Below are 27112 nucleotides of genomic sequence, written 5' to 3'. Positions count from 1 at the left end.
CATCACCTGGCACCTGGCAGGCACCCCACATTTGCATCCTCTCAGTTGCCTTCTCCATCTCCTTCACTTCCATCTCATCCTGCTGGAGTCTTTTTCTTTTTCTTTCTTTTTTTTTATTTTGAGATAGAGTTTCACTCTTGTTGCCCAGGCAGGAGTGTAATGGTGCAATCTCGACTCACTGCAACCTTCACCTCCCGGGTTCAAGTGATCTTCCTGCCTCAGCCTCCTGGGTAGCTGGGATTACAGGCACCTGCCACCATGCCCAGCTAATTTTGTACTTTTAGTAGAGATGGGGTTTCGCCATGTTGGCCAGGCTGGTCTTGAACTCCTGACCTCAGGTGATCCACCCACCTTGGCCTCCCAAGGTGCGGGGATTACAGGCGTAAGCCACTGCACCCGGCCCCTGCTGGAGTCTTTTCTATCTGCAGGCTCAGGACTCCTTGATCATCTCAAAACCTCTGACAAGCTGGCTTTCAACTTCTCCTCTTGCCAATTTTCCACGCAGACCCCCTCCAAGGACCTCTCATTTAGCCAAGTGGGGAAGCTCAGGCCTCACCTGGGCCAGCCCACAGCCTCCTGTGGACCCCGCTCCCCTCCCATCGCCCAGCACACACTCGGTCAGATTACCTGACCCCCGAACTCACCAATGTGTTTCCCGTACATGTGGTAGAAGAAGGAGACACAGTAGAACTTTGCGCTGGCATTGTAGAGGGGACTCACCAACCTCGCACGGTCCCCCAGCTCCCGAGGCCTCGATGTCTCGATGAACATGTAGTAGCCTGTGGGGAAGCAGGAGATGCACCAGCAGCCCCCGAGACACCCGGGCCTCTTCCTACCTGATTCCCTCTCTGCCTAAACCTCTGCTGGCTGAAGCTGAGGTGCCTCACCCCACGCACCCTGCCTCACAGCACAGCACAGGAGTCTGGTCAGCATTCATGAGTCCTTGGCTCCACTGTAATTCCTCTTCTTCTTGATACTCTATCAGGATGGGGCTGTCTCCCCTCAGACTGGGGCTCCCTGAAGACGGGGCGGCATCTCCCCTCAGACCGGGGCTCCCTGAGGATGGGGCTGTGTCTCCCCTCAGACTGGGGCTCCCTGAGGATGGGGCTGTATCTCCCCTCAGGCCGGGGCTCCCTGAGGATGGGGCTGTCTCCCCTTGGACTGGGGCTCCCGCTCCCTGAAATTGGGGCTGTATCTCCCCTCAGACTGGGGCTCCCTGAGGATGGGGCTGTCTCCCCTTGGACTGGGGCTCCCGCTCCCTGAAATTGGGGCTGTATCTCCCCTCAGCCTGGGGCTCCCTGAAGACGGGGCTGTGTCTCCCCTTGGACTGGGGCTCCCGCTCCCTGAGGATGGGGCTGTATCTCCCCTCAGACTGGGGCTCCCTGAGGACAGGGCTGCGTCTCTCCTCTGACCAGGGCTCCCTGAGGACGGGGCTGCATCTCCATCAGACCGGGGCTCCCTGAGGACGGGGCTGTGACTCCCCTCAGACTGGAGCTCCCTGAGGACAGGGCTGTGACTCCCTCAGACTGGGGGCTATCTCCCTTCATCCCCAGTCTGGGGTGCCCTGGGCCTGGACACCCCCCTGAAGCAATCCTCCATTTCTGGCAGCAGGCCAGGTCCTCACCCTCAGGGGTGCCACTTATGTCAGTGGGGGGACCAGTGTTGGGGGAGCGTTTGGGGTTCTGGGTGAGGGCGTTCTGCCGCGTCCAGTCAAAGTTGTCTGTCAGGTCCTGGGTGTAGCCACAGATCTTCTCATCCTCAAAGTGGCAGGTGTTGTCTGCATTTTATAGGATGAGTGAGACAAAGAGTCAGCCTCCTCAGCCCCTCAGGTCCAGCCTTGCCCCCATCACCAGCCCGAGGCAGCTCCCATGCATCCGAGCAAGGCACCCAGGATTCCAGGGTTCAAAACACCAGGCATGGGGCCCACAATGAATTTGTTGTCGTAACAAGAGTTCTTAACCCTTTCTGTGCCACAGGCCCTTCTGGCGTCTAGTGAAGCCTAAGGATCATCTCAGAATAATGATTTTAGACACATAAAATGAAATATATAGGATTATAAAGAAAATCAATTATATTGAAATACAGTTGTCAAAATATTTTTCAATTTGTTATAAAATCATAAGTAGGCTTCTTTATTATCTAATTAAATCACAAACTCTAGTATCAGGTCTAATAACAACTGTAGTTTTGAAATACAAATGGACATAAACGATATTTAGAGCTATCTGGAATAACTGTCAGGTGAGGTGAAAACACGGGATTTCTACTGCTGACAAAGTCACAGGTGCTGATTTTATTACTGTGGTTTGGGTCCTTCATTCATCATTGAAAGAGATGTTTAATTTCTGCCAGAAGATGGGGGAAATAAAGAAATAATTGAGGCCAGGCGAGGTGGCTCACGCCTGTAATCCCAGCACTTTGGGAGGCTACGGCAGGTGGATCACTTGAGGTCAGGAGTTCAAGACCAGCCTGGACAACATGGTGAAACCCCAACTCTGCTAAAGATACAAAAAATCAGCCAGGTGTGGTGGCACATGCCTGTAATCCCAGTTACTTGGGAGGCTGAGGCAGGAGAATCACTTGAACCTGGGAGGCAGAGGTTGTAGTGAGCTGAGATGGTGCCACTGCACTCCAGCCTGGACAACAGAGTAAGACTCTGTCTCAAAAGAAAAAAAAGAAATAATTGTATGCCTTTCCATGTTTATAGATTGCCTGAATTCTATACATAGATTTTTTGGAGGTCCATGGGTCACAGACTAAGAACCACTGACCCAGACAATAGTGGGTATAAATGAGCCTAGCCTTTCCTTTTTTCTTTCGGGACAGTGAGCCTCTCCCCTCCTGCCTGGCCTTTAAGCCCCGGAATAAATTCCAGATACAAACATCTCCAGCCCAGCCCTGCTCCTCCTTCTAGCTGCTGGCCCTACCCCATGGAAACACAAGGATAATTCATTTTCTTTCTGACCATCTCAAGAATAGCCTATCTCCTTTCGCCAGGAGAGCCTTAGTGTCCCTAAAGGGAAGGGTAAGTCATGGGGGATTGGGGAGTCTCACCTGAAAGGTTCGGAGAGTTGATGGCTGAGAAAGCAAGCAGGGAAACCAAGTCAGAACTGAGGTGTGGGGCTCTGCAGAGGATACCCTGCTTGGGACCAGAGGACACGGTCCTCAGAGCAGGACTGGGGCCAGCGGGTCTGGCCTGCAGTGGCAAGGTAAGAGAGTGCATGGTGGGAAACCCAAGCTTAGGAACCACATGGGGACAGTGGAGGGGATCCCTGGGCATGAGATGGGCCCACCCTTCCTACCACCACCACCGTCACCTACGCTCTGTGTAGTGGATGATGCGAGAGGCCATGTCACCAGCCCCGAAGGTGGTATAGGGTGTGAGGCGGACCTCATAGCTGTGGGGCACACGGAGATCGGTCAGGATGTACTCCAGCAGCTGCCCCTTCTCCACACGCCGGACCGGGATGGCCTTGACCACGGCATTGTGCTGGTTCAGCTGTAAGCACAGGGAGTTCCCAGATGCCTGGAGGTCAGGCACTCAGTTTCCTCATCTGTGAGACAGGACAGTCACCCCTTCCCACCTCCCAGGGCTGCCTTCATAATAAAAGTGACGATAGCAACACCCTGAACCATTAAGTGTTGGGCATGGTTCTAAACATTTTCCATTAAGTCATTTAATCCTCAAAACAACAATCCTATGAGGCAAAATATAATTACCCCCGTTTTACAGATAAGGAAACTGAGGCCAAAGAGAGTAGCTTGCTCTAGCTCACACAAAGCTGGGTTCTGGCCTAGGCAGTCTGCCCCAGAGTCAAACTCTTACCCACCCAGCAACCACCTCTTGGGCTGAGCAAAACCATATGGAATCAGACTGGGTACGAGAACAGCAGAGTGACCCTGGCCTTGCATGGTAGAGGCTCCCTGGATGAGACTGACCTCCCCTTTCCCACACCCCTTCTTAAGCTCTTGACCCAAGAGTAGATTCTACATTCTGTAAGTAGTGCTGGTTCCCTCCCTCATGAACCCAGCAGACCCCTGCCTGCCCAGTTCTCAGAGCTGTGCCTAGAGTCTCCCTCCAGAAGGGACAGATCCCTAGAACCTCCGGCCTCTCGCTGCTATATTCAAAACTTCTCTCCCTGCCCCTGAAGAGTCATCTCTAAGAGGGTCAGCATGTCTGAGCCCTATCTCCGACCCTTCCTCTGGCCTTGATGAGCATTTCCAGGGTCAGCCATGCCACCCTCCACCTGCCCCCAGGCCCCTGCTCCCCTTGGCCCACCTGGCGGACACTGAGTCTGTAGTTGAGCACAGGATCGACAGCATCGGGCTCCCTCTGAGTCCACTGCAGCACGTAGGAGTAGTTCTTGGACAGCTTGTGGCTGCGGGTGGGGTTGGGGGTGTCGAAGTAAAACTCCGGGCTGTAGGCTTTGGCTAAGAGGGTGGTGGGGGGGCATTGGGCCGTGAAGGGTTGGGGGAGACACAGAGAGGAGGTGTGGGAGAGGGAAACAGAAGAGGATGAGGTGGAAAACAGAGAGAGGGGATGGAGAAACAAAGAGAAAGGGAGTATTGTGAGGAGAGGAATGTTTGCAAGAAGAGGGGATTGGGGAGGAGGAGGATGAGGTAGGAAGGAAAGTGGGAGATGGAGACAGAGATTGGAAATTCCAAGAGGTGATATAGGTGAGAAGGGGAAGAAAGGCCGAGAAAAACAGAGTAAAGAGAAATTTGGGAAGACACAGAGAAGGGAAATGAGGGAAGGCATGGGGAAAGAGGGTGGGGGAAAGACAAAGAAGGGTCCGGGACATTGGGAGGAAAGAAAGAGAAGGGAGCAGAGGGGAAGAGAGAGAGGAAAGAGGTGGGGAGGCAGGGAAAGTGTGGGAGAACAGGGGAGAAGGGAAGGAGGTGGGAAATGTCACAGGGGCCTCTGGCTGGCAGGGCTGGGTGGGGGGAGGTGGGGAGAGGGCCAGTGACCTGCCATCCTATCCATTCTACCCCCCTGCTGTTGAGTGGGGGATTCAAACAGAAGCTGAAGGGGCACCCAGTCAGTTGGGGGCTGCTGGGAAAGCTGTGTGTGCCATGGAATGGGGGATAGGTACACCCAGGCTCTGCTCCAGGGGCGCTGCCACCAGTTCTGGCAGGGAGGCGGCTCTCCCCACATGGAGGAGGACCACCAATAACCCAGGCAGCCCCTCCGTGTTCCTCTAGGCCTCCTCACCACCACCTCTGCCTCTTTCTGACCCACCCATGGCCATCTGCAGCCCCTGACAGCCCACCTGAGAATTCCTTGAAGAGGTGGGGCTGAGAAGGGTTTCTGGGCACCGAAGGGCCTGCACCTCTAGGGTGCCAGCTCAGGAAATGTGTGCTGTCTGGCCTAGTGCCACGCAACGTTCCAGAGAAGCTGTTGAGGGGTGTCTTCTCTCCTCTAAACTACACCTCAGGGTCCCGAAGTGGTTCCCCATCTGTAGCCTCCGGGGTCAAGGACGAGGGATGAGGGGCTGAGACGGGGCCATGGCCAGGGCTTGACGCTGGTGGGAGTGGGGCTGGAGCGGACGCTGCCTGCTACTGGAACGGCCGGAAGCGCAAAGGTTCCGGATTGGGCCGAGCTGAAAGGGATGGAGCCCATGCCTTACGCAGGCGGAGCGGCTTTGAACGGGTCTAGGCCTGGTTGGGATGTGGGTAGAGAGGCGAAGCCTGGGCCTGGGGAAGGCTGTGTTTGAAATGGGCGCAGTTCTCACACGCCCAGGAAGCGCACTGAGCTGAAATGGGTGGGGCTTAGGTCAGGTATAGGCACAGGCGGGCCTTGGAAGGGAAAGGCCTCAACCTCTAGGGACGGTGTGAGTGGGGGTCGTGGCCCGCACTGGAGAGCGGGGCTGGGAGGTCCAGATTGGGATCGGGGACACGAAGCGGGGCCTGGCCTTGGCCTCGGCGGGCCTTGGAAAGGCTTGGGCTAAGCCTGGAGTAGGCGGGCTTCAAGGGGGCGGGGGCGGGGGCCACCAGGGAAGGAATCACCCGGTCTGGAATGGGGGCGGAGCCTGGCCCCTGGTGGGCGTAGTGGGTGGGGCGGGACCCTCTGGACGCTCACCGGAGACCTGGAAGAGGCAGGCAGCCGAGCCCACGTCGTTGGAGACGCTGCACTCGTAGCTACCGCTACTGTCGCGAGTTACGGCGTCGAGGTGCAGCTCCGCGTGGTCCGGGGCCTCGGCGGCAGGAACAACGGGTGGCGGCGGCAGCAGCTGCCCTTTGAAGCGCCACACGGCCGAGGCGATGCGCTGGGGGCTCCCTCGCAGCAGCGAGCAGCGCAGGAGCACGGGCCGGCCCAGCGCCTGGCGCACGTCCTGGGAACTGGGTTCCACCTCCGGCGGGACTGGGGGCGGGAGCGGCGGTCAGCGGGGCCTCTCCCCAGCTAGTAGGGCCTGAGGAGCGCCCGTGGGGAGGCAACGCGCTCGCCTCTACTGCCGTGAGCCCTCGCCCAGAAAGGTCCCAGGGCGGACGCGCACATCCCTCCAATGGCCACGCTCTTACCTCCCAACCTGCAGATACCCACTCCCTCCCGGCCATTCCCACCAGCCATGCTTCCCAGACCCGGCCTCCAGTCACGCCTAAGTGGGCCCCTCACCCCACCCCCAGCCCAAATAATGAAATGCAGGATAAGGCAAGAGTTTTGTGCACAATCTCTGAAGCTAGATGGGCTGGGTTCAAATGCCAGCCCTGCCTCTGCGAGACCTTAGGCAAGTTACTCAATCTCTCCGTGTCTCAGTTTCCCTATGTGTAAACATGGGGGAATGACAGCATCTATTATAGGGCTGTGGGGAGTTAAATGAGTTAGCGCATTAAAACTCTTAGAACAGTGTTTGGCACATGGTGATAATTTTCATAATCTTGTTATCAGACAGCGTTCCCCTTGAGGGTCTTTCCTCCTCCTTCAAAATCCCATTTCCACCTGTCAAAATCAAGTAGTTTTTTTTGTTCACCAAGTCCCTGAAAATGAAGATGGGAGATACTTGATGGAAGTGGAGCAAAGAACACCGACCTCCGTGTCCTACAGCACGGGGGTGTCAAGGAGCGTTAGGGGTATCAGCAGTAGGTGGTGGGGTCCGGTTGGACTGGGGTGGGGGAGGGGATGAAGAGGGGACAGGCCGGCTGGGAGGCGGAAGGAAGACTGGAAAGGTAGTCCGGGTGGCGTGGTGGACTCACACTGCACGTTCAGCTGCACCTGGGCCTCACGGGGGCGCACGTTGAAGCCATTATAGCGGGCCGTCTGGCAGCGGTAGGTCCCGCTCATGTCTCGGCTCACACGCTCCAGCCGCAGCTTCCCGTCCGGAGTCTCCTCCAGGGGCAGCCCCGAGGGCAGCAGTGCAGCCTCCTTGTCCACGCGGGACCAGAGCACGGGCGGCCTTGGCTTGCCCCGCACCTCGCATTGCAGCTCGGCAGGCGATCCCTCGCGCACAGTCACCACGGCCCGACCCTTGGGTACACTGATGGTGGGCGGCACTACGGGGGTGAGGGTGGTCGAGGGAGAGGTGGGGCCGGAGTTAGAGCTCCCCTCCTGGCCTCTGCCCTCCAGCTCCTGCTTACCTTCCCCTAGATGCAAGCCTCTCTCTCCCATCCCAGACTTCCCACTGGTCCCCCAGTATTTCCAAAGCAGAACTCACTTTCCCAAATCCTCTCCACTCCTGGGTCTCCACCTTAGGGTCTCCCAACTCAAAAAGAGACCTGAAGTCACCCTGGACTATATTCCTCCTTCCCCAGAACTAGTAAGTTCTGGGGATTCCACCTCTTAAACATTTCTAAATACATCCATTCTCCGTCCCTCTCTCCTACTCCTGGCCCCGGCCTATTTAAAGACTTCATCATCTCTTGCCCTAGTGTGTTATCACAGGCTGCTTGTCTGTCCTACAACATCCTAGCCCTTTCTTCCTAAGTAATAGGATACCTGCTTTCCAGCAGGGCTCACAGCCACCAAGAATAAATACTACATCTCCCAGCCTGCATTATCATTAGCTATAGCCATATGACTAAATTTTCACCAATGGGATACCAAGGAAAATAAGGGTGTTTAAAAAAAAGAAGATGTACCCCTCTTCTCCTTCCTGCAGACAAGAATGCAGGTTAATGGCTGCAGCTGGAACTGCCATCATGGGCAAGGTGGCACATGCTAAGGATGATGGAAGAGCAAGCCAGATGGAGCCTGGGGCCCTGAGGACTTGGTGGAGCAGACCCCCCCATACTAGCCCGGACTGCTCACCAGCAGACTTTGACATGACGAAGAAGTACACATCTAGCTAGTTTAAGCCACTGTTAATTAGGTTCATTTCTTTTAATAACACTGTTAATTTCTTAATTTTTTTTTTTTTTTGAGATGAAGTTTCACTCTTTTTGCCCAGGCTGGAGTGCAATGGCATGATCTTGGCTCACTGCAACCTCTGCCTCTCAGGTTCAAATGATTCTCCTGCCTCGGGCTCCTGAGCAGCTGGCATTACAGGCATGCGCCACCATGCCCGGCTAATCTGTATTTTTAGTAGAGACAGGGTTTCTCCATGTTGGTCACACTGGTCTCAAACTCCCAACCTCAGGTGATCTGCTCACCTTGGCCTCCCAAAGTGCTGGGATTATAGGCATGAGCCACTGAGCCCTGCCTAATTTCTTTTATTCACCTAATTCAACCAACACATTGCCCAAATGGAGGATCTTTTGAAGACTTCCATGGGTTCCATTGCACATCACATCAAGCAAACTAAAACGTACCCATGTTCTACATTAAATATAATTTAAATATAAAGTTCTTATTTGTAAATATCTCTACAAGGCAAGCTGAGGCCCAGTGATCTGTTTAGTGTAATATATACTTTATAAACATTTATGCATTTATTGTCTTTAATTTTGCAGTTTTCTCTTCGTATTTTGGAGCCAATTAATTTATTTTTCCAGGGCCTTAAAACGCTTCCATGCCCTAGGCATCAGGCCTGTGAGCCAAATGGAGGAAACAGCCCTGGGTCCCTGCCCTGACTCTAAGACATTCCAACTCCTATGCCTTCTACATACCCTACAGGCTAAAGAGCAGTCTCTCCCTTTGAGGCTGCACCACCCTCAGGGAACTCTTTCCAGAGCCCCATGTATTGCAGTTTGTAATGACATATTTATTTGTGAGACTATCTGAAACATGTTTGCTTTCCTCCTAAGCTCTATGAGGGCAGAGCCTGTTTTGCCCACCACTCTACCCCAGGACCTAGCACAGTCCCTGGCATATAATAGGGACTCGATAAAAGTGTGTGGCATGAACAAATGGTGGCCTCCTCACTCTGGCTTCCCTTTCCCAAGCTGCTGCCTCCCCACTACCTCCTGTCTGTGGGCCTCTCCACCCCTTCGCGTTTCCCCAGTACCCCTCCAGCTGCCCACCTGTCTCAGAGGAGATGTTGACCTCGACACTGAGGTCGGGCACAGGTGCCCCTGGGAAAGAAGCCATGCACAGGTAGGTGCCGTAGTCACTGAAGTGCAGGTCAATGAGCTCTAGGCTGCTGGTGACCGCGGGAAGCTCAGGGTCATTGCGAGTCACCAGCAGCCGCTTGGACATGCGTGCTGGCTTGCCATTCTTGAACCACTGGTAGGTCACCTTCTCCTGGGGCACTGCGTCCACGTGGCACGATAGCTTCAGGTCCTGGCCCAGCTGGATGTTCTCACTCTCTTTGATCACATCAGGCGTGATCTGGAATGTAGCGTTCTTCATGGCTATGAGTGGAAGGGGAGGGTAGGGTTGCTGGGGTTGACCTGATTCCAGGGGTCCATGTCCCACCCCAACCTAGACCCAGCTTCTCCCCTCTAACTGGCCCTTCTGGAGGTAGGGGGCTACAACTCCTCCAGGTGAAACTATCACTTTTCTGTACTTGGAAATTGTTTCGTTTGTTCAGATGAGCTTTAAAAGTTCACAAAAGGTCACTGCAGAAAAGCAGGTTTGTAATAACAAAACATACACTACGTGAGAGGCACTGTTCTAGGCACTAAACATGGATTTACTAGTTTAACCCATCCCAGAATCTCTGAGGGAGATGCTTTATTACCCTCATTTTGCAAAGGAGGGAACTGAGGCTCAGACAGTTTAAGTAACTTGCCCAAAAAAGTAGCCAATGTTGAATTCAAACTGAGTCTGAGCTCTTGACCCCTACACTACTTTGTTTTAATCATTGTTTTAAATCTTAAATATGCAAAATACACATCTGGAAGCATGCACTAGAATATAATACTGCTTCTATCTAGAGAGTGGAACTGAGGAGAATTGACAGGCAATTTAATTCTTACATTTCACCCTTTTGTGCTGTTTGACTCTTTGTAATGTGTGTGTAATTTTTGTAATAAGAGACCAATACAATCACTTTACATGCAATTACAGAAAAACACAGCATTTAGAAAGAAAAAAACTATGGCCTCTTTAAAAAATGTGGATCATATTCGAAATAAGCCAAGAGCTAAATAGAGTATTTAATCAGTTACCCAAACTTCTGAACAGGAAACTGGCGCAACAGCCATAAGCCAGGTCTGTGCTGGGAAGGGCAGGCTCTACAGTCACCCTAAGAGGTGACCATAAGTATTTGATGTAAATTGAGATCTTACCAACCAGGCTTAAAAGGCCAAATGGAATCAGGTGGAGAAAAATAATCTTCTGATGGGAAAGTACCATCGAAGGAAAAAGTAGTCATTAGCCACAGTTTTTAACTTTCTTTCTTGCTCTGATTAAGTAAAAAGTCATACAGAGCTAGTTTCTTTCTGTGAGGAGAGTCAGAAAAAGACTGACTGGTCAGTGAGAGATGAATGAAGAGAGTCCCATGTAATCAGTGACTCTCAGTGGAGTTCGACAGAAGCTGTCCTTTACATTCAAGTGCTAAAGAGCTGGAAACAAGCCTGGATCCTTAAAAACAACAACAACAAAATAAACAGGGAGTGTATACTCAGGGCAACTTGAATCTATGCTCTCAGGTAACCAAAATATAAAAAAAAAGAAAAGAAACCACAACAATAAAAATCCCTAAAGCCACACAAGCAGAAAAATTTAAAGTTTTCTCAATTCGGAGTGTCAAAATCAACATCATAGTGTGCAGTTGATAATGAGGCTGAGGTTTAGGAAGAAAAATGTTTATACTTGTTTAGACTGAGCTCCAAGTTTTATACCATTTCTACATTTAGTAATTATCTTCAGATTCACTTAAATACTTTCCTAATAAAGATTTCCATATAGGGCATATGGAAGTGTGTGTTATTTTCACTTAAATTCAGTTAATCACATAGAAACCACTGTACAGGGAGAAAGTCAGGAAATTAGTCTTGAAACCAAGAATGTCCCCATTTAGCTTTTTGCAGCCTCAGTTTCCCAATCTTAAAAAAAAAAAATAGGTAATCAATCGCAGCCCTTCCTACTTTTTGGATTGCTGAGGGTAGATTTTGCCAACAGTCATAAAGCTTCATACAAATTTTAGTTCTTCTGCCATCTGCTGGCAGTTAGCTGAATTGCAGGGAAATCAAAGCGCTTGGAACATCCTCTGTGTGCCTCACCTACCACGGAGAAGCAGACTGGCCCCTTTCCGAATTCACTGGGAGCTCCCAAAGACCAGGGACCCTGTCTGCCTCATAACTTCCCTCCCACCCCTTCTGAGGCCACGTACATCGCACCAGCAGGTTGACGGTCTTCTTGGCAGGGTTGCCCACATTGTTGGTGGCTGTGCAGTTGTAGTAGCCAGAGTCCCGGGCCTGCACTGAAGGGATGCTGAGGGTGCCTCCCTGGGCCAGAGCACCCAGGGGCAGCGGGCCAGGACCATGGGACCACTGCAGCTGGGGGAGGGGATCACCGCCTGTCAGCAGACACTGCACCGTCACATTCTCCCCAGGGTTCACCACCAGAGTTTCGTTCACAGACAGCTTCAGGGCTGGTGGTGCTGAGGACAAGGAGGGGGTCTTAGGGGTCTGTGAGGCAGGGCTGGATGTTGGGGAAAATAGGGGGCTAGGAAAACCATAGAGGCCGGAGAAGTCCTCGGGGGAGATGAGAGGGGAGAAGACAGAGCAGGAAGAGGAGAGGAGGGGCCAGACATTAGTGGCAATGTGCCTGCAGTCCCCGCGGGATGGGGCATTATCCCCTGGTTGGGAGCTAGCTCAGGTAGGCAGGGAGTATGGGCAGGGAAACGCCTGTACCCGTGGTGTTGGTGAGCCGGAAGGTGATGGCCTTGTCTGGGATGCCGCACACGTTACGCACAGACACCTGGCAGGTGTAGCTGGCATAGTCCTGGGGCCGCAGGTTCTTCAGCTTCAGGACCTTGGTCTCCCCCTGGGCAGCAGTGGACCACTGGGGTGAGGTGCCTGCTTGAGTCTCCAGGGATCCCACATACTCATTCACCCAGCATCAGCGCCTACCACAAATGCCTGTGTAATTCCTATCTTCCCAACCCCCCACCCTCACCAATTAGTCCCAGGGGTCCTGAGCCTGAGCTGGATGCTACACTCTCCATAGCCTTGGCAGTGCCTCATCATGGGCTTCTCTGGGCCTGAGGTTGCCCTGGTGCACACTGGCAAGGACCAGGCCTTGGTTTCTCCAATCTGGGAAATGGGAGGAGTAAGAAGGGAACTTGCTCTTACAACCCACACAGACATGAGGCCGGCCCGCAGCCACTGCTGGTCATCTCCCCACTCCCAGGTCCTGCTGTGCCTGGCCATAGGTTCCCAATACTCTGCCAGTCAGCAGCAGGCTGGGATGACCTGTCTGCCCTTAGGGGGTGCCTTTTCCTAACTAGCAATGTTCCTGGAGGACACGTTGCCTCAGGGACACTCCTGTCCTCACTGCTGCTCCCTGGCCTTTTGGTCCTGACTTTTCTGCCCCAGGCTGTCTGAACTCCAATCAGAATGTGTGCCTCCAAAGTCAGAATAGAATTGTTGAAGTCAGGGCAGTCTCAAAAACTCAGCCCCTATGCCCCCCTCCCCTGTTGGGTGCAGGAGAAAAAGCATGGGGCGAGCCAGCTGCCCATCCTGACCTGAGTATAGAGGGGCTCATAGATGTCGACCCCGTTGTCCTGGCTGTGGGACAGGGTATCGGAGCCCCGCTTCCAGATGAAGCGGGCAGGTGGGTTGGAGTTGACAGTACAGCGCAGGAACACCGTCTTCTCCTGGTAGAAGTTGCCTCGCACATCGCTCACCGTCTGGTGCACCGTCAGCACTGGCTCATCCAGGTCTGCAAGGGCACAGCCCCCATGGAGTCAGGACTGAGTAACCCTGAAGTGGGGGGCTCAGGCTCCTGGCAGCCCTCAGGAAAAGCTGAGCCACCCTCAAGAGATGTTTCCAGATTGCCAGATGCCCTCCCAGCCTTGCAAGCTTGACCAACCTGTTAGAGGCAGGGGACAGGACTGTTTCTTTTTTCTTTCTTTCTTTTTTTTTTTTTGAGACAGAGTCTCACTCTGTTGCCAGGCTGGAGTGCAGTGGCGCCATCTCAGTTCACTGCAACCTTCAACTCCCTGTTTCAAGCGATTCTCCTGCCTCAGCCTCCCAAGTAGTTAGGACTACAGGCACGTGTCAAAGGCCAAGAACTACTAAGCTACCTCCGTTTACCAATGAGGAAACATGCCACCACGTTTTTTGTGCCCAGCTAATTTTTGTATTTTTAGTCATTTTGTATTTTTAGTAGAGACGGGGTTTCACCATGTTGGACAGGATGGTCTTGATCTCCTAACCTTATGATCCGCCTGCCTTGGCCTCCCAAAATGCTGGGTTTACAGGCATAAGACACAGCACCCAGCCTCCCTCCCTCCCTCCCTCCCTTCCTTCCTTTCTTTCGAGGCAGAGTCTCACTCTGTCACCCAGGCTGGAGTGCAGTGGTGCAATCACAACTCACTGCAGTCTCAACCTCCTGGACTCAATCGATCCTCCCACCTTAGCCTCCTGAATAACTGAGACTACAGGCATGTAGCACCACATCCAGCTATTTTTTGTATTTTTTGTAGAGACAGGGTTTCACCGTGTTGCCCAGACTGGTCTGGAATTCCTGGGCTCAAGTGATCCTCTCGCCTAGGCCTCCCGAAGGGCTAGGATGACAGGTGTGAGCCACCGCACCTGGCCAAGGGGACAGGACTTGATGCCTTCCCAGACTTCCTCCGAGCTGTGCTTCCCAGGGACCTGCATAAGGGCGTCTAGCTTTGCAGTCTTCCATCATGGGATGGAGGAAGCACTGCTTCCTCAAATCCCAGTTAAGCTGTTAATTTGTAGTGTGACCCGCCTAAATCTCTTCTCTCTCTGGGCCTGTTTCCTCATTGGTAAACTAAGGTAGCTTAGTAGTTCTTGGCCCTGTTTTGCACAAGAGCATTATGTGGAGATTTCCTTCTTAATACTGATGCCTGGCAGAGCTCATTGATAGTGTCAAAAGTCAGAACAATGATTGTCTCTGGGGGGAATTATTGACTGGGAGGGGTCCAGGAACTTTCTAGAGCCCTGGAAATGTTCTATCTCTTGAACTGGAAGGTGTTTACACACACACATATGTAGGTAAAAAACCATTAAACTTTGCATTTAAGATTAGTATACTCTATTGATTAATCCTCAATTTAAGAAATAATTTAAACGTTTAAGAAAGAATCGATATTTGGCCCCACCCCTGATCAATTACATCAGAATCTCTGGAAGTAGGGCCCAGGCATTCATTTTTTTAAAGGGTTCTCTAGAGATCCTAATGTATGGTTGTGAGTCACAGGCACTGACAGTCTACATTCCAATATTCTCCATTGAATGTTCCAGCAGCCCATCATTCTGACCCTTCCACAGTCCACTGGAATAGAAGTCACCACCCCAGCCAGGAAAGGAGGTGGGCATTGGTGGGGTCCAGGCTATGCCTGCCAGCATCTTTCAGGGCTAATAGCCTGAGAAATGGCCCTTAGCTCCAGGGGTCAACAGGACCCTGGGTGGCTGATGAGGGACAGAAGAGAGGTCTGGGGTGCCACTGTTTATCACTCTATTAAGTCCCAATTAGGGAGTGGGAGGGTACATAGCTAATAGGTAGGTTCATTTTAAGCCTTTAGATGGTGCTAGACAGGCTCCTGGGCCTGGGCCAAGAGCTTCTGGGTACCTGAGTCAGCCTGATGATGACTAAGGAAGAGAGGCTCCTGGGGCTAAAGGGATACCCGTGGAGACCGGGTAGGGACTGGGCGCTTCTCATTCAGCTAGCAGCAAGGACTGGTGGAGTGGGGCTTGGTCCTACATGTAATGTAGTAGGGAAGGAAATCTCAGAGCTGCCACAGGACAAAAGCAGGGGCATGAGGTACTGTGGAAAGCGCAGTGGACCACGGGGAAGAGATCCGTGTCCTCGTCTCAGATCTGAGGCTACCTCGCTTCATGCCTGTGAGCAAATCACATGGGACCTCAGTTTTTCCATCTGTGGAAGGGGTGTAAGTTAACCCATCCTGCCCTCCTTGCTTACCTCACAGAGATGTTGCAAGGTTCATATGGGATTACAGGTGGGGAAGGTGTAGATGGTAGAGGGTGGTACACACCGCCCCATACCTCTTAGGCGCCTCCCCTGAGGTCTACTTCTCTCCATCCCACCCCACTCTCTCCCACTTGCCCGCCTCACCTCAGCCCCGGGGCACCCTCTGGCCTGGGCTGGGCTGTCAGTGCCGTGGGAGAGAGGGGGCCTCGACTCACACTGCACGTCCACGCGGATGGATTTGATGGCCGGTACGCCCACGCCGTTCTCCGCCTTGCAGTAGTAGCGGCCACCCTGTGTGCGCGCAATGCGCTCGATGCGCAGTGTCTCGTTGAACACCGACGTCTCCTGGAACTTGTCCGAGGCGCTGCCCGCCGTCTTGGTCCACCGCACCTGGGCCGCCGGGAGGGGCAGAGTCAGACTATCAGACTCGCACGGGGTGGGGACCTCAGCACTGAGTACCCTACAACGGCACCCATTCTCCCCGCTACTTTTTCACAAGCGCACGTGGGGCATACGCAGGCCTAGGAAACGAACGCAGCCAGACCCGTGGGAATGCACAGATAGGGTAGGACGCCATTAAGTCAAGAGGTGGGGAATCGGGGATCAGAGGGAAGAGCCTTTAAATCGGTGTGCAGTGCTGGGGTTAAGAGCATGGATTCTGCCGGGAGCGGTGGCTCATGCCTATAATCTCAGCACTTAGGGAGGCCGAGATGGGTGGATCACCCGAGGTCAGGAGTTCAAGACTAGCCTGGCAAACATGGCAAAACCCCGTCTTTACTACAAATACAAAAATTAGCCGGACATGATGGCCTGCGCCTGTAGTCCCAGCTACTCAGGAGGCTGCGGCAAGAGAATCTCTTGAACCCGGGAGGCTGAGGTTGCAGTGTGCCAAGATCTGGTCACCGAACTCCAGCTCTCAGGTCCTGAGCAGCCAATGGAGGGGCTCACTTGGGGAGGAATTAAAGCCTCAGGCCAACAGCCACATGAGTTAGCTTGGAAGTGGATTCTCCAGCCTCAGTTACCCTCCAATGACTGCACCCCTGGCTGACGCCTTGTGAGAAGCCCTGAGCCACAGCCAGCAGCTAAGCTGCTCCCAGGTTCCTGTCCCACGGGAACTGTGAGACAGTACGAGTGTTTGTTGTTAGAAGCTCCTAAGTTTTGAAGTATTTGTTATGCAGTAATACATGATTAATACAGCATGATACCCACTCTGCAAGGTTATGAGGTTTACAAAGAAAGTATATAAATCACCTATGTGTGGTGTCCTAGTCTCTCTTCTAATATTTAGATTTTTTTTTTTTTATTTTGAAGATCCTTTCAGATTGCTCTATGTTCTCTAGTTCCTCATTTGTGAATTATTCACCTTGTTGGGTCTACGGACTGACTCTTCTGGCACAGTATTTTTTTAATGTGTTAAAAGTTAACTCCACAGGTTTGTACTCAGCGGGATTATTTTCCACAGAAGTCCTACTTGGACCTTTATGGTCCTGTCTGTGGTGCAGTTCTCATTCACTACTTGGGTACAGGTGGCTGCCAACACCCAAGATCATGGGTTCATAGATTCCAACACATTTTTATGTTGGTTTCTCAAGTTAGGGTTTCCTCATTATTTGGATATTCCAAAACACAGACAGGTTTAGGGTTACACTATCCCATAGGTGGTTGCATTTATATCCACAGCCTGAAGGAGAGTCTGTTCCCTGCTGTGACTCTGGGCTGTGGGACAGAGATATTCTGGTTCTCATTCATGGATGATGCCACTCTTGTTGAGCTTCCAGCTTTAGGGAGAGTTCAGTTCCAGCTCCCAGCCATGGATAGACCTATAGCCTCAATGCAAACCCCTTGTGTGTATGTTAATACGACTATCTATACAGTGTGTATGCAGTGCCAGTCTCTTCATGGGCCAAGTTCCTCAACTTCTGCTCCCTGCCATCACTGTAGATTCTGTCTGCAATTCTGGCCTCCCCATAGCCCTCCTTCTCATGACTTGTCTGGAGTGAGGCATTCCATGTCCCCTCAGTCCCCCCAATCTTGACCACTAAGTGGGCCATGAGATGCTAGTTCCCTTGCCCCTAGTAGTCTGGATGCTCCATGAGAACAGAAACTATGGGGGCATCTTCAGGACCCATAACTTTGCTTGGCATGTAGCAGGTGCACAATAAATATTTCTTAAAAATGAAACAAGGAAAAAAGCTAGAAGGCATTTTAGGAGAGGCAAGCAACTTTGGCTAAAGCAGGAATGAGCAGGTTGTACTTGGGGATGGTGGGGAGGCAAGTCTGACTGGAGCACAGGGTGTGAGGAGGGTGGCAGTGGGAGATCAGACAAGAGAGGCAGGCGGAGGCCAGACTGTAGAAGGTCTTCGATTCCATCCCTAGGAGCTTGAATGAATCTGGTAAATGAAGGGGAGCCATTGAAGGTCTCTGAGCAGGGGAGTGATATGATGTAGCACGATAGGGGTTATCATTCTGGTAGCAAAGTACAGGAATGGATCGAAGGGGGCTGGGTGCAGTGGCTCATGTGCGTAATCCCCGCACTTTGAGAGACTGAGGCGGGAGGATCACTTGAGCCCAGGAGGTCAACAGCAGCATGGGCAACATAGTGAAACCCCATCACTACAAAAAAAAAAAAAAAAAATTAGCCAGGCATGGAGGCACAGTTCTGTAGTCCCAGCTACCTGGGAGGCTGAGGCGGGGACGATTGCTTGAGCCCAGGAGGTCGAGGCTGCAGTGAGCCATATTGCACTACTACACTCCAGCCAGGGCAACACAGCAACCCTGTCTCAAAAAAAAAAAAAAAAAAAAAACAAAGATAGAAGGAGGGGTGAGGTGAGAGACTGAGAGGTCAGTTAGAGTCTACAGCAGTGGTCCAAGGGACAGGACCGACAGGCCGACCTAGAGGGGGAATGAAGAAAAGAGAGGGGAAGAGCCATGCAAGAGACATAAAAAGAAAGGCGTGCCGGTGCACTGGTTCACATCTCAGCACTTAGGGAGGCTGAGGAAGGAGAAATGCTTGAAGCCAGGAGTTCAAGACTAAAACACGCCTAGCTAACATACAGACACCATATATCTACCCAAAAAAATTACAAATAATCCAGGCATGGTGGCACACATCCGTGGTCTCAGCTACTTGGTCAGATGAGGTGGGAGGATTGCTTGAGCACAGGAGGTCAAGGCTACTGTCAGCTGTGATCATCTCACTACACTGAGCCTGGGCAACAAAGTGAGACCCCATCTCAAAAAACAAACAACAACAACAAAAAGAAAACAAGTAAAGCCTCAGAGTCTGGCTAGACGTGAGGAGTGAGGAGGTGCAAGGTCAAATATGAGCCCAAGGGTTTGAGCCTGGGTGGTGGAATGAATGAAAGCACTGGTGGAAAGAGAAAACCAGGTCCACAAACATAGCCACAACCACACACGGCCCACAGGGACACGTGAGGGGACACAGACAGATGGCCAGTGCAGCCTGAGGGAGAGATGACCCAGCGGCCTCACTGGCTTTTAGGGAGGACCATCCCCCCTTTAATGGTCACACCTGACACAGACATTGACCTAAATCCAGCAGCTTGTTTTCCCTCCCAAAACACGCCTTCGAGAAGCAGCAGCAGTGGTCACAGCTCCTTGTCCATCTGCCTGTCTCCAGGCCAAACCTACTAAAGCCATCTATGTTCCCAAAAGTATCCAGAAAAAATAATTTTGTATTTCACTGTCCTTTCTAGGATCCAGTTGTCACCCTTTCTGCTGTTATTAAAGGTCACAGCAGCTCACCGGCAAATTCCTCCCAACCCTTCAGTCCACCTCCTCCCTGCCTCCTCCCCTCAGCTCTCAGTGATAACCAGCCTGTGCTTCCTGCCCAAGCCATACACTTCATCTGGGACAAAATTCATCTGGCATTTCCAGATTCTTGTTTTCTGTCTCTTTCTAATTGCTTGGGATCTTTGAACCTCAAGGGTGTGAAGCTTGCCTGCCAGAGCCTCCTGAAATAGAGATCATGTTTTCTTTTTTTTTTTTTTTGAGACGGAGTTTCACTCTTGTTACCCAGGCTGGAGTGCAATGGTGCAATCTCGGCTCACTACAGTCTCCACCTCCTGGGTTCAAGCAATTCTCCTGCCTCAGCCTCCCAAGTAGCTGGGACTACAAGCATGTGCCACCATGCCCAGCTAATTTTTGTATTTTTAGTAGAGATGCAGTTTTACCATGTTGACCAGGATGGTCTCGATCTCTTGACCTCGTGATCCACCCGCCTCGGCCTCCCAAAGTGCTGGGATTATAGGCGTGAGCCACCGTGCCCGGCCGAGATCATGTTTTCTATGCTGCTTGTCACTCCTGGAGCCCCCAACTCAAAGATGGACATGCTGGGAGGAAGCAGACTGAGCTAAGAGAACACTGGTTCTGGATGCAACGTCTGCTTCCATCCTCACAAGAGCTGTGTGCCCTTGGAAGTTTACCCCAACCTCGCTGAGTCTCACATTCCTCAGCTACAAATGGGGGCACTAATGCCTTCCTCACTGCACAGCTGTGAGGCTCCAAAGGGAAAGCACTGGAGAAAGCGCCTGGCACGGCGGCTGGCACATGGTCTGCCCACAGACACATTAGAAGGATGTGTCTGCTCAACAGATCCGTGGAATGGAGTGGAGCTGAGCAACCGGCATCCCATTGTTCCCCTCAGCCGTCAGTGTTTTCAGGTGAATGAGCCCACAGCCTCCAGCCCTTCCCCACAGAGTTCATTTTCCAGCTATTTCCCCAGCCCCAGTCTCCTGTTCTCTGCCTCCAAGCTGCAGTGCATTCTGAGTCCTCATCTCCTGCTGCCTCTTCTTAAGTGCTCAGCCCAGGCAGGGAGAGGGCAGGAGGGGCCTGAGCAAGGCCTGGGCTGGGGACTTACCTGGGGTCGAGGGTGCCCAGTTACAAGGCACTGCAGCATGAGGGTGTCCCCCTCCCGGATGGTGTAGACACGCTCACTGATATTGTCCTCTTTCACCACACATGCCTGGCCGGCGTGCACGATCTGGGCCTGGGCCGGGGCTGGCGGGAGAGGATGGAGGAGGTTTAGAGAAGAGGCCCCAAGGCGGAGGAGCTCTGGGGCTCCCTTCTGAGTGTTTCGGGGAGACCTCCCCAGACCATCCCTCAGAAGCCTGACCCAGCTGAGCCCAGGAAAGAATCCTCCCAGAACCCCCAGGCCAGAACCAGGAGGGCCAGGAACTCAGGAAAGGGACAGTTCCCCAGCCCCTTGCAAGAGAACTGTGGTTTCCAATTGGCTGATTGTGTGAAGGGGCTTTGTCATTGGTACAAACTGGTCATCACTCAGTTAATATCATCATCTTAGCAGTCCTGACAGCAGATGCTGTGGCCGTCCCTTCTCAGCTCCCCAAGGTGACAGATGCATCCATTCCCAGCTGCCGACAGCTCAGGGTGTTCACCTTCTCCAAGAAATTGCTGCCTTGGCCAGAGGTGCCTAGGAGATTACTCCCTCCCCACCACAACACACACACACACACAAAAACACACACACACTCACACACACACAGAGGTGGGGTGACTGTGGCGCTGTCATACTCCAGAGCTGCCCTGGGAACAGGCTGAGGCTACGCTTCCTGAGCCACCTCTTTGCTTGGCTGCCTCACTCATTTCCTCAGTTTCTTTTGAGAGCATTTTCCCAGCAAATCGCTTGCCTAAACCGTAACTCCCCAGCCCCAACCATCTCACGTTTTGCTTCTAGAAAGCCTAAGCTAAGACATATAGACACACATAGACACACATAGACACACACACACACACACACACACACACACACACCCCAGCTGCACATTGCCCTCCCCGAAGGCCTTCATTGTTTTTCACTGCTTTCTGAGCCCGTGTCCAGCTTCTTCTCCAAGGGAGAGAAGTTCTCACAGAAGTTGGGGCCTGGGAGCTCGCAAAAGGCTGTGGCTCCTCCCTGACCTCTCCCACAGTGCCCAGGGCTGGGTTGTGGCCCAGGTCTGAGGACCAAAGCTAGGATATGGCTGGATGGGCCAGTGGGAGATGACTGAATTTGCCAAAGTCATAGCCCTTGCCTCGGTGTCCAACCCCATTGTTCTAAAGGCAAATCAGCTCCCAGCCCACCAAGGCTTAAGCTCTAGGAAAAGGAAAAGACCCCAACTTCACAGGTTCTGCTCAAAGCTGAGAGGGGAGAGAGTGGAGGTAGAAGAGCTGATACTGGGCATGAGGAACACAAGGAGGTATAAACAATATCCCTGCTCTGAAGGGGGCACAGGGATGTTAAAATAGAAGTCATAAGAGTGATGAAACAGACTCTGTGGCTAAGAGATATCAAATTATAAACAGGACCTAAGGCCATGCCAGGCAAGGGGTAAGTCGCACCCCCTACAGTTAAAGAAGAACCTATGTTCTAGCCGCCACAAGGCGTTCCTTTTTCTCTAGCAACTGAACAAGCACTGGCCTGGAGATAAGCAATACTGAAACAATTGCAGACCATCCGCAGCCAGACACCGACTACCTGGCCTCTTGTTCCACCAGCCTTAACTACAGCTTTGATCAGACAAGAGACTGATTTCAGTAGCTTTCTCCTGATAAAAGACCAGCAATCATGGACTGGTTCTGACCAGCTGCCAGAGGCTGCCCACTAAGTGCCTTTGTGTCTTCCGTGTCACCTTTGGACACATAGGCCAGATTGTGGTACATTTAAATGTCTGCACCCCAAAGTGAACATGAGGTGTATGTAACATGCACGTTTGCTTACTACGTATCTATGCATCACCCCCTTTGTGAATATTCATAGCTCCTCCCATAACCTGTTGAATATGTATACCTGGCCCACCTGTTCAGCAGAAATTCCTGTCTCACCTTTCCTCCTTCAAAGTGACTGCTTGCAGTCTCTGCCAGAGGCTACACTTCTCAGCCTGTCAGGATGGCCACCCCGTGGGATGTAACCCTCTATAAGAAATAAAGCTCTCTTCTCCAAATGTGTAAGTCTCATGATTCTTCAGTTAACAGAGGTAAGAAGATAAATAAGAAGATAAAGCCTATACAGAAAATGTACAACTTCCTCCAGAAAATGTCCCATGACTGACAGGCGCCTTCCTTCCTTATGTGTCTAGAGTGTGCATCACTCCCCCAGCGCAACAACAAAGCATCAGACCTGTGTTTCTGTCAAAGTCAGGATTCTTGTCTTTCTGCCTGCCAGACCATGAGCTTCATCTCGGGATCCCAAGCACAAGGCCTTGAACACAGCAGGTGCTCAGTGAACCTTGAATGAATGCATTTATAAGGGTATCCCATGGTGAAGTTGCCGGGTGACATAAGAGAGATACAGAATGCCCCAGGATGTCAGAGGACAGGCATCACCATCTTCTGGGGAAGAACCACAGAAGGCATAGCTTTTGAACCAGGCCTCAGGGAACAGGGAGGCTCCATGCTAGTTGACAGGGCAGAGTCCCAAATTATATTACACAGGGTAAACCACTAGTGATCTTTGGACATTAGTTTTCTCATCTCTAAAATGAAGAGAACATTACCAACCCCAAGAACTCGCAATGGTAGATGTGATGATAACATAGGATAAATGAAAAATGCTTAGTGGAGTCGTCATAAGTTTTACAGATGCTGCAGGTAGGGCCTTCCACCAATATTGGTGGGACGGACATGAGCTAATCACAGAGGTAGAGTCCACAGAGGTAGCCCGGCAGCAGGGCGATAAACTTGGTCAGCAATTGGGAGTGACACAGGCTATGTTTAACCATGAGGGTCTCTGCAAACGGCAACGGGTTCTGTAAACACTGGTAGCTGCCACCAACCCAGAATCTGAGTGTCCAGGTGACCACCCTGCCTGACTGGCTACCCCAGAGGAATGAACCTGGCTGGCTGTCAGGAGATAAGCAATGTAAGCCTTGGGCAAGTCAATTCACCACCTTGGGCCTCAGTTTCCCCACCCATAGGAAGGGTAGATTAGATGACTTCTGTGGTCTTTTTCAACTCACAAACTCACACTTTCTATGAATTTTGTAATCAGCACACAGTCCCTATATAAGACGTACTTTAGAATCTGGGAACTGGGCCCAAAACTGTTACTCCTCGTGCAATAAAAATGCATGAGCATCACTATACGTGAAAGAGATAGCCATCTGTGACGAAAGTCCTCAGGAAATCTCATCAAGAAACAACCCACCAAGAGATGATGTGCATGCTGGGTGCTGATAAGACCAAGAGGCCTGAGGTGCTTCTCAACAAGGAAGACATCGATTTAGCAGGCTCCAATGGAAGATAAGCTGTAATCTTGGACACTGTGGCTTGCCTGTAGCAAGGCAGTGTTGTAATGACAGCAGCTTTGGTGACAGATAAGGAATACTGAAAAAGAGCTGGAGAGCTGGACTTTCTTAAGGCACAGCCAGAAGAGGCCAGGAAAGATGGGGCCTGATCAGCAGACACAGGGCCTCTGGTCACCTGACAGGTATATTTCCCCACTGGAGATGGGGCCATGAGTAGGTATCAGAGATGACATTGTTAAGATTATCCAGCTCCTGGCCAGGTGCGGTGACTCACACTTATAATCCCAGCACTTTGGGAGGCTAAGGCAGGAGGATCACTTGAGCCCAGGAGTTCTAGACCAGCCTGGGCAACATAGTGAGACTCTGTCTCTACAAAAACTGCAAAAATTAGCCAGCCATGGGGGTGTGTGCCTGCAGTCCCAGCTATTCAGGAGGCTGAGGCAGGAGGATCATTTGAATTCAAGAATTCAAGGCTGCTATGAGCTATGATCATGCCACTGCAGGCCAGCCTGGACAACAGAGTGAGATTCTGCCTAAAAAAAGAAAAAATGATTCAGCTCCCTTTGATGACCTTAAGTATTAAGAGCACCCAACTCTAAAATGCTAGAACCACTTTGGAAGAAATGTGGGCAGCACCACTAACGGCAAACAGGTGTATACCCCATGATGTAGCAATTCCACTCCTGGGTAGAATGAGTACTTATGGCAACCAAACAGTAAGTACGAGAATATTCATAGTGGCTTTATTTGTAACAGCTAAAAACAAGAGCAACCCATATGTCCATCAAGAATAGTATGAGTAAATAAATTCTGGTATCTTCATACAAAGGAGTATTACCCATACATGAAAAAAGTGAACTATAGATAGACATGACACTGTTGAATCTCATAGGTACAACTGGAGTGAAAGAACCCAGACATGAACATACAGTGTATTGTAATTGTACAGACAGAAAAGAATATATGGTGTGTGATTTCATTTATTCAAAACTTAAAACCAGAAAAACGTATCTTAGGGTAACAGAGGCCTAACAGTGATTGTCCTTGGGTGGGGTGGGAGATTATTTGCTGGGAAGGACACAAGAGAACTTTCTTGGGGAGAAAAAGGGATCCCATCTGGTGAGATGGAAATGTTGGAATTTTGATCTGAGTGGTGGTTACACAGTGTCCGGATACACAAGTAAAAACACATCAAGGTATCTGCTTTGGACTTCACCATATTACACCTTCTAAATTACACCTCAATTCTTAGAAAACAGCATCTGCCAACCTGGGATGACATTTAACCATTGAGATTATCCAGGATAATCTATTTACTATTACAGTCATCCAACTTGCTGATTCTCACTCTTACTTGATGAGCCACTTCCCATTGCTGGTTTGGCTCCAGGCATAGTTTTCTTTCCGAAATGAGTCCTCACTAGTAGCAAATTACCTAGTCCCCCTTGGCCTCAGCTTTTCAATTTGCTCATCACCCACCACGGAGTTTCCTTAACATAAGTCAGCTTCCCAATGGCTCAGGTCACCCCTGGAATGGCCAGAACCATGTTTCTGACCTTAAACCCCAAAGGGTCCCTGCCCCACTGAACCTCAGCCTCCATCTAGCTCCACACACCCTAGGAAGACACTGCCTGCAGCAGCATCTCCGGATTCAGAAGGGAACCAGGGCAGGGCTGATTCAAGATGCATCATGACATAATCCATTCAGTCTGTTGAACAGTAAACACTGCTGGGCCAGGCGCTATGCTGGACGCTGGAGATACTGTCATGAAAAGCAAACAAGGGATGGCTCTCAAAGAGCATTGCTGGGGAAATGGATCACAAAAAAGGAAACAGAAATGGACAGGATGGTTTCAGAGTGTGTTAAATGCTATGACGACTCGAAAACAGAGGGATGTGATAAGGAACCATGGGGCGAGGAAAGGTCTGCTTTAGAGAGATGGAAAGAGCAGAGCTGTGGAGTCAGACGACTCCAGGGACCCATTCCTGGCTCTACTACCCACTAGCTGGCTGATGCTGGGCGATGCTGGGCAAATTACTTGACCTCTCTGAGCCTCAGCCTCTTCATTTATAAAATAAGAACGATGATGCCTTCTCCCAGGGCTGGTGTGAGGGGTTGATGCAATATATGTAACACATCTGGCCAAACAGTATGTGCTCTCTCCATGAATGACAGCTCCCAAGATATGAAATAGGAGCAAGAGATAGGGACAGGGGACCACCTGCTGTGTGCTCCCACGCATGCAACCCAGGGGTGGAAATGCTCAAAGCAGACATTAAATGGGTAGGGGCGTTTCATTAATATGTTCAAAATTCATGGTGGGGGCTGTTCAGGGCTTCGGAGAGGTTGGAAAGTGGGAAGGGTTGGAGCCTTCTCTGAGTATCCCTCTTCTCATGGAACTAGTATACTTTCAGCAAGTTACTTAAGCCTTAGTTTCTCATTTGTAATATGAGCTTGTGAGGAATAAATAAGGAAATTCACGTAAAGTGTTTAAAAGAGTGCCTGGTACTCAGTATGCAATCGAAAACTGTCAGCCAGCCTTATTATTCTATAAATGATCCTGCACTCCTCCCAAGAACTCACGCCCCCTGCAGCGTGCAAGCCCTTTGCATGAGAGGACCCGGCCTTCTCTGTCACAGATGACGGTTGGTACCTTCCTGGGGTCCACTGTATATTTCCAAGCTCTTTGCCTCATTTCTGAGAAGCAGAAAGGGAAAGTCATATTTAGCCCCACCGGCAGAGAAGGGGACCAGTGCCTGGAAGGCGACAAGGAAATGCCTTGTTCAAGTCAGCAGCACAGCCGAGACTCAAACCCAGGCCTTCCCCTGCTAGCTTGGGACTCTGTTTACTGTCCCCAGGAATTTCAGAGGCACAGCTGGATTTGCTTACCTTTACTTGACACCGTATCGGTGGATAGAAAACTGAACAGGATTTCAGAACCAAGTGTGTTTCCTTGCCTCTGGTCTATGAGATTTTTCCTATTTTACTCTCCTGATTTCTATCAACAAAACCCCATAGAAAAGGAAAACAGCCTCTCCCAACCTGTGTGCCACAGAGTGTTCATTGATAGTCCGTCACAGATGATTTTCACTGTCAAGTAAGGATGCTGCATGTTCTTTCTCTCGCTCTCACTCTCTGAGAAAGACTTAGCACACAAAGTATATTATTAAAGGCTCTGAAAGTCCTGCTGTAAACACATCCATGTAAATTGGTTTAACTCAGTGCTTTCTAAATGTATTTGGCCAAAAAACCCCTTCTTCGCAGAGTACCTCAACATCTTGAGAGGCAGCAATGTTCTGTAAAACCAGAGAAGAAAAGCTTAATACAAAACTAACAGCTGAGGGGTTAACATGTCCCCCCACCCCCAGTGCCTTAGTTAAGAACAGCCAAGAGGCATGAGAGATGTCACCC

The 27112-nt window shown here is 51.2% G+C and overlaps 1 protein-coding gene across 2 annotated transcripts in view; it reads right to left on the bottom strand.

Annotated features, from left to right (window-relative positions):
* MDGA1 (MAM domain containing glycosylphosphatidylinositol anchor 1) overlaps nucleotides 1–27112 on the bottom strand; it is a 62830-nt gene that overhangs the window by 10960 nt on the left and 24758 nt on the right. For both annotated transcript variants that reach the window (XM_012464344.3, XM_012464343.3), the window contains exons 2-14: nucleotides 20322–20461; nucleotides 15658–15832; nucleotides 13005–13201; nucleotides 12172–12304; nucleotides 11649–11918; nucleotides 9394–9723; nucleotides 7192–7488; nucleotides 6080–6361; nucleotides 4280–4431; nucleotides 3322–3499; nucleotides 3055–3078; nucleotides 1625–1777; nucleotides 645–779 (exon numbers count right to left, since the gene is read on the bottom strand). In XM_012464344.3, the coding sequence (XP_012319767.1) occupies nucleotides 645–779; nucleotides 1625–1777; nucleotides 3055–3078; nucleotides 3322–3499; nucleotides 4280–4431; nucleotides 6080–6361; nucleotides 7192–7488; nucleotides 9394–9723; nucleotides 11649–11918; nucleotides 12172–12304; nucleotides 13005–13201; nucleotides 15658–15832; nucleotides 20322–20461 (2466 nt within the window). The remainder of the gene's footprint in view (nucleotides 1–644; nucleotides 780–1624; nucleotides 1778–3054; nucleotides 3079–3321; nucleotides 3500–4279; nucleotides 4432–6079; nucleotides 6362–7191; nucleotides 7489–9393; nucleotides 9724–11648; nucleotides 11919–12171; nucleotides 12305–13004; nucleotides 13202–15657; nucleotides 15833–20321; nucleotides 20462–27112) is intronic.

The sequence above is a fragment of the Aotus nancymaae genome, unplaced genomic scaffold (genome assembly GCF_030222135.1).
Source record: "Aotus nancymaae isolate 86718 unplaced genomic scaffold, 86718_ANA_hifiasm-v0.15.2.pri h1tg000040l, whole genome shotgun sequence".
In the NCBI taxonomy this organism is placed as follows: Eukaryota; Metazoa; Chordata; class Mammalia; order Primates; family Aotidae; genus Aotus; species Aotus nancymaae.
Note: the sequence above shows the minus strand (reverse complement) of the source record. Positions and strands in the feature narration are given on the sequence as shown.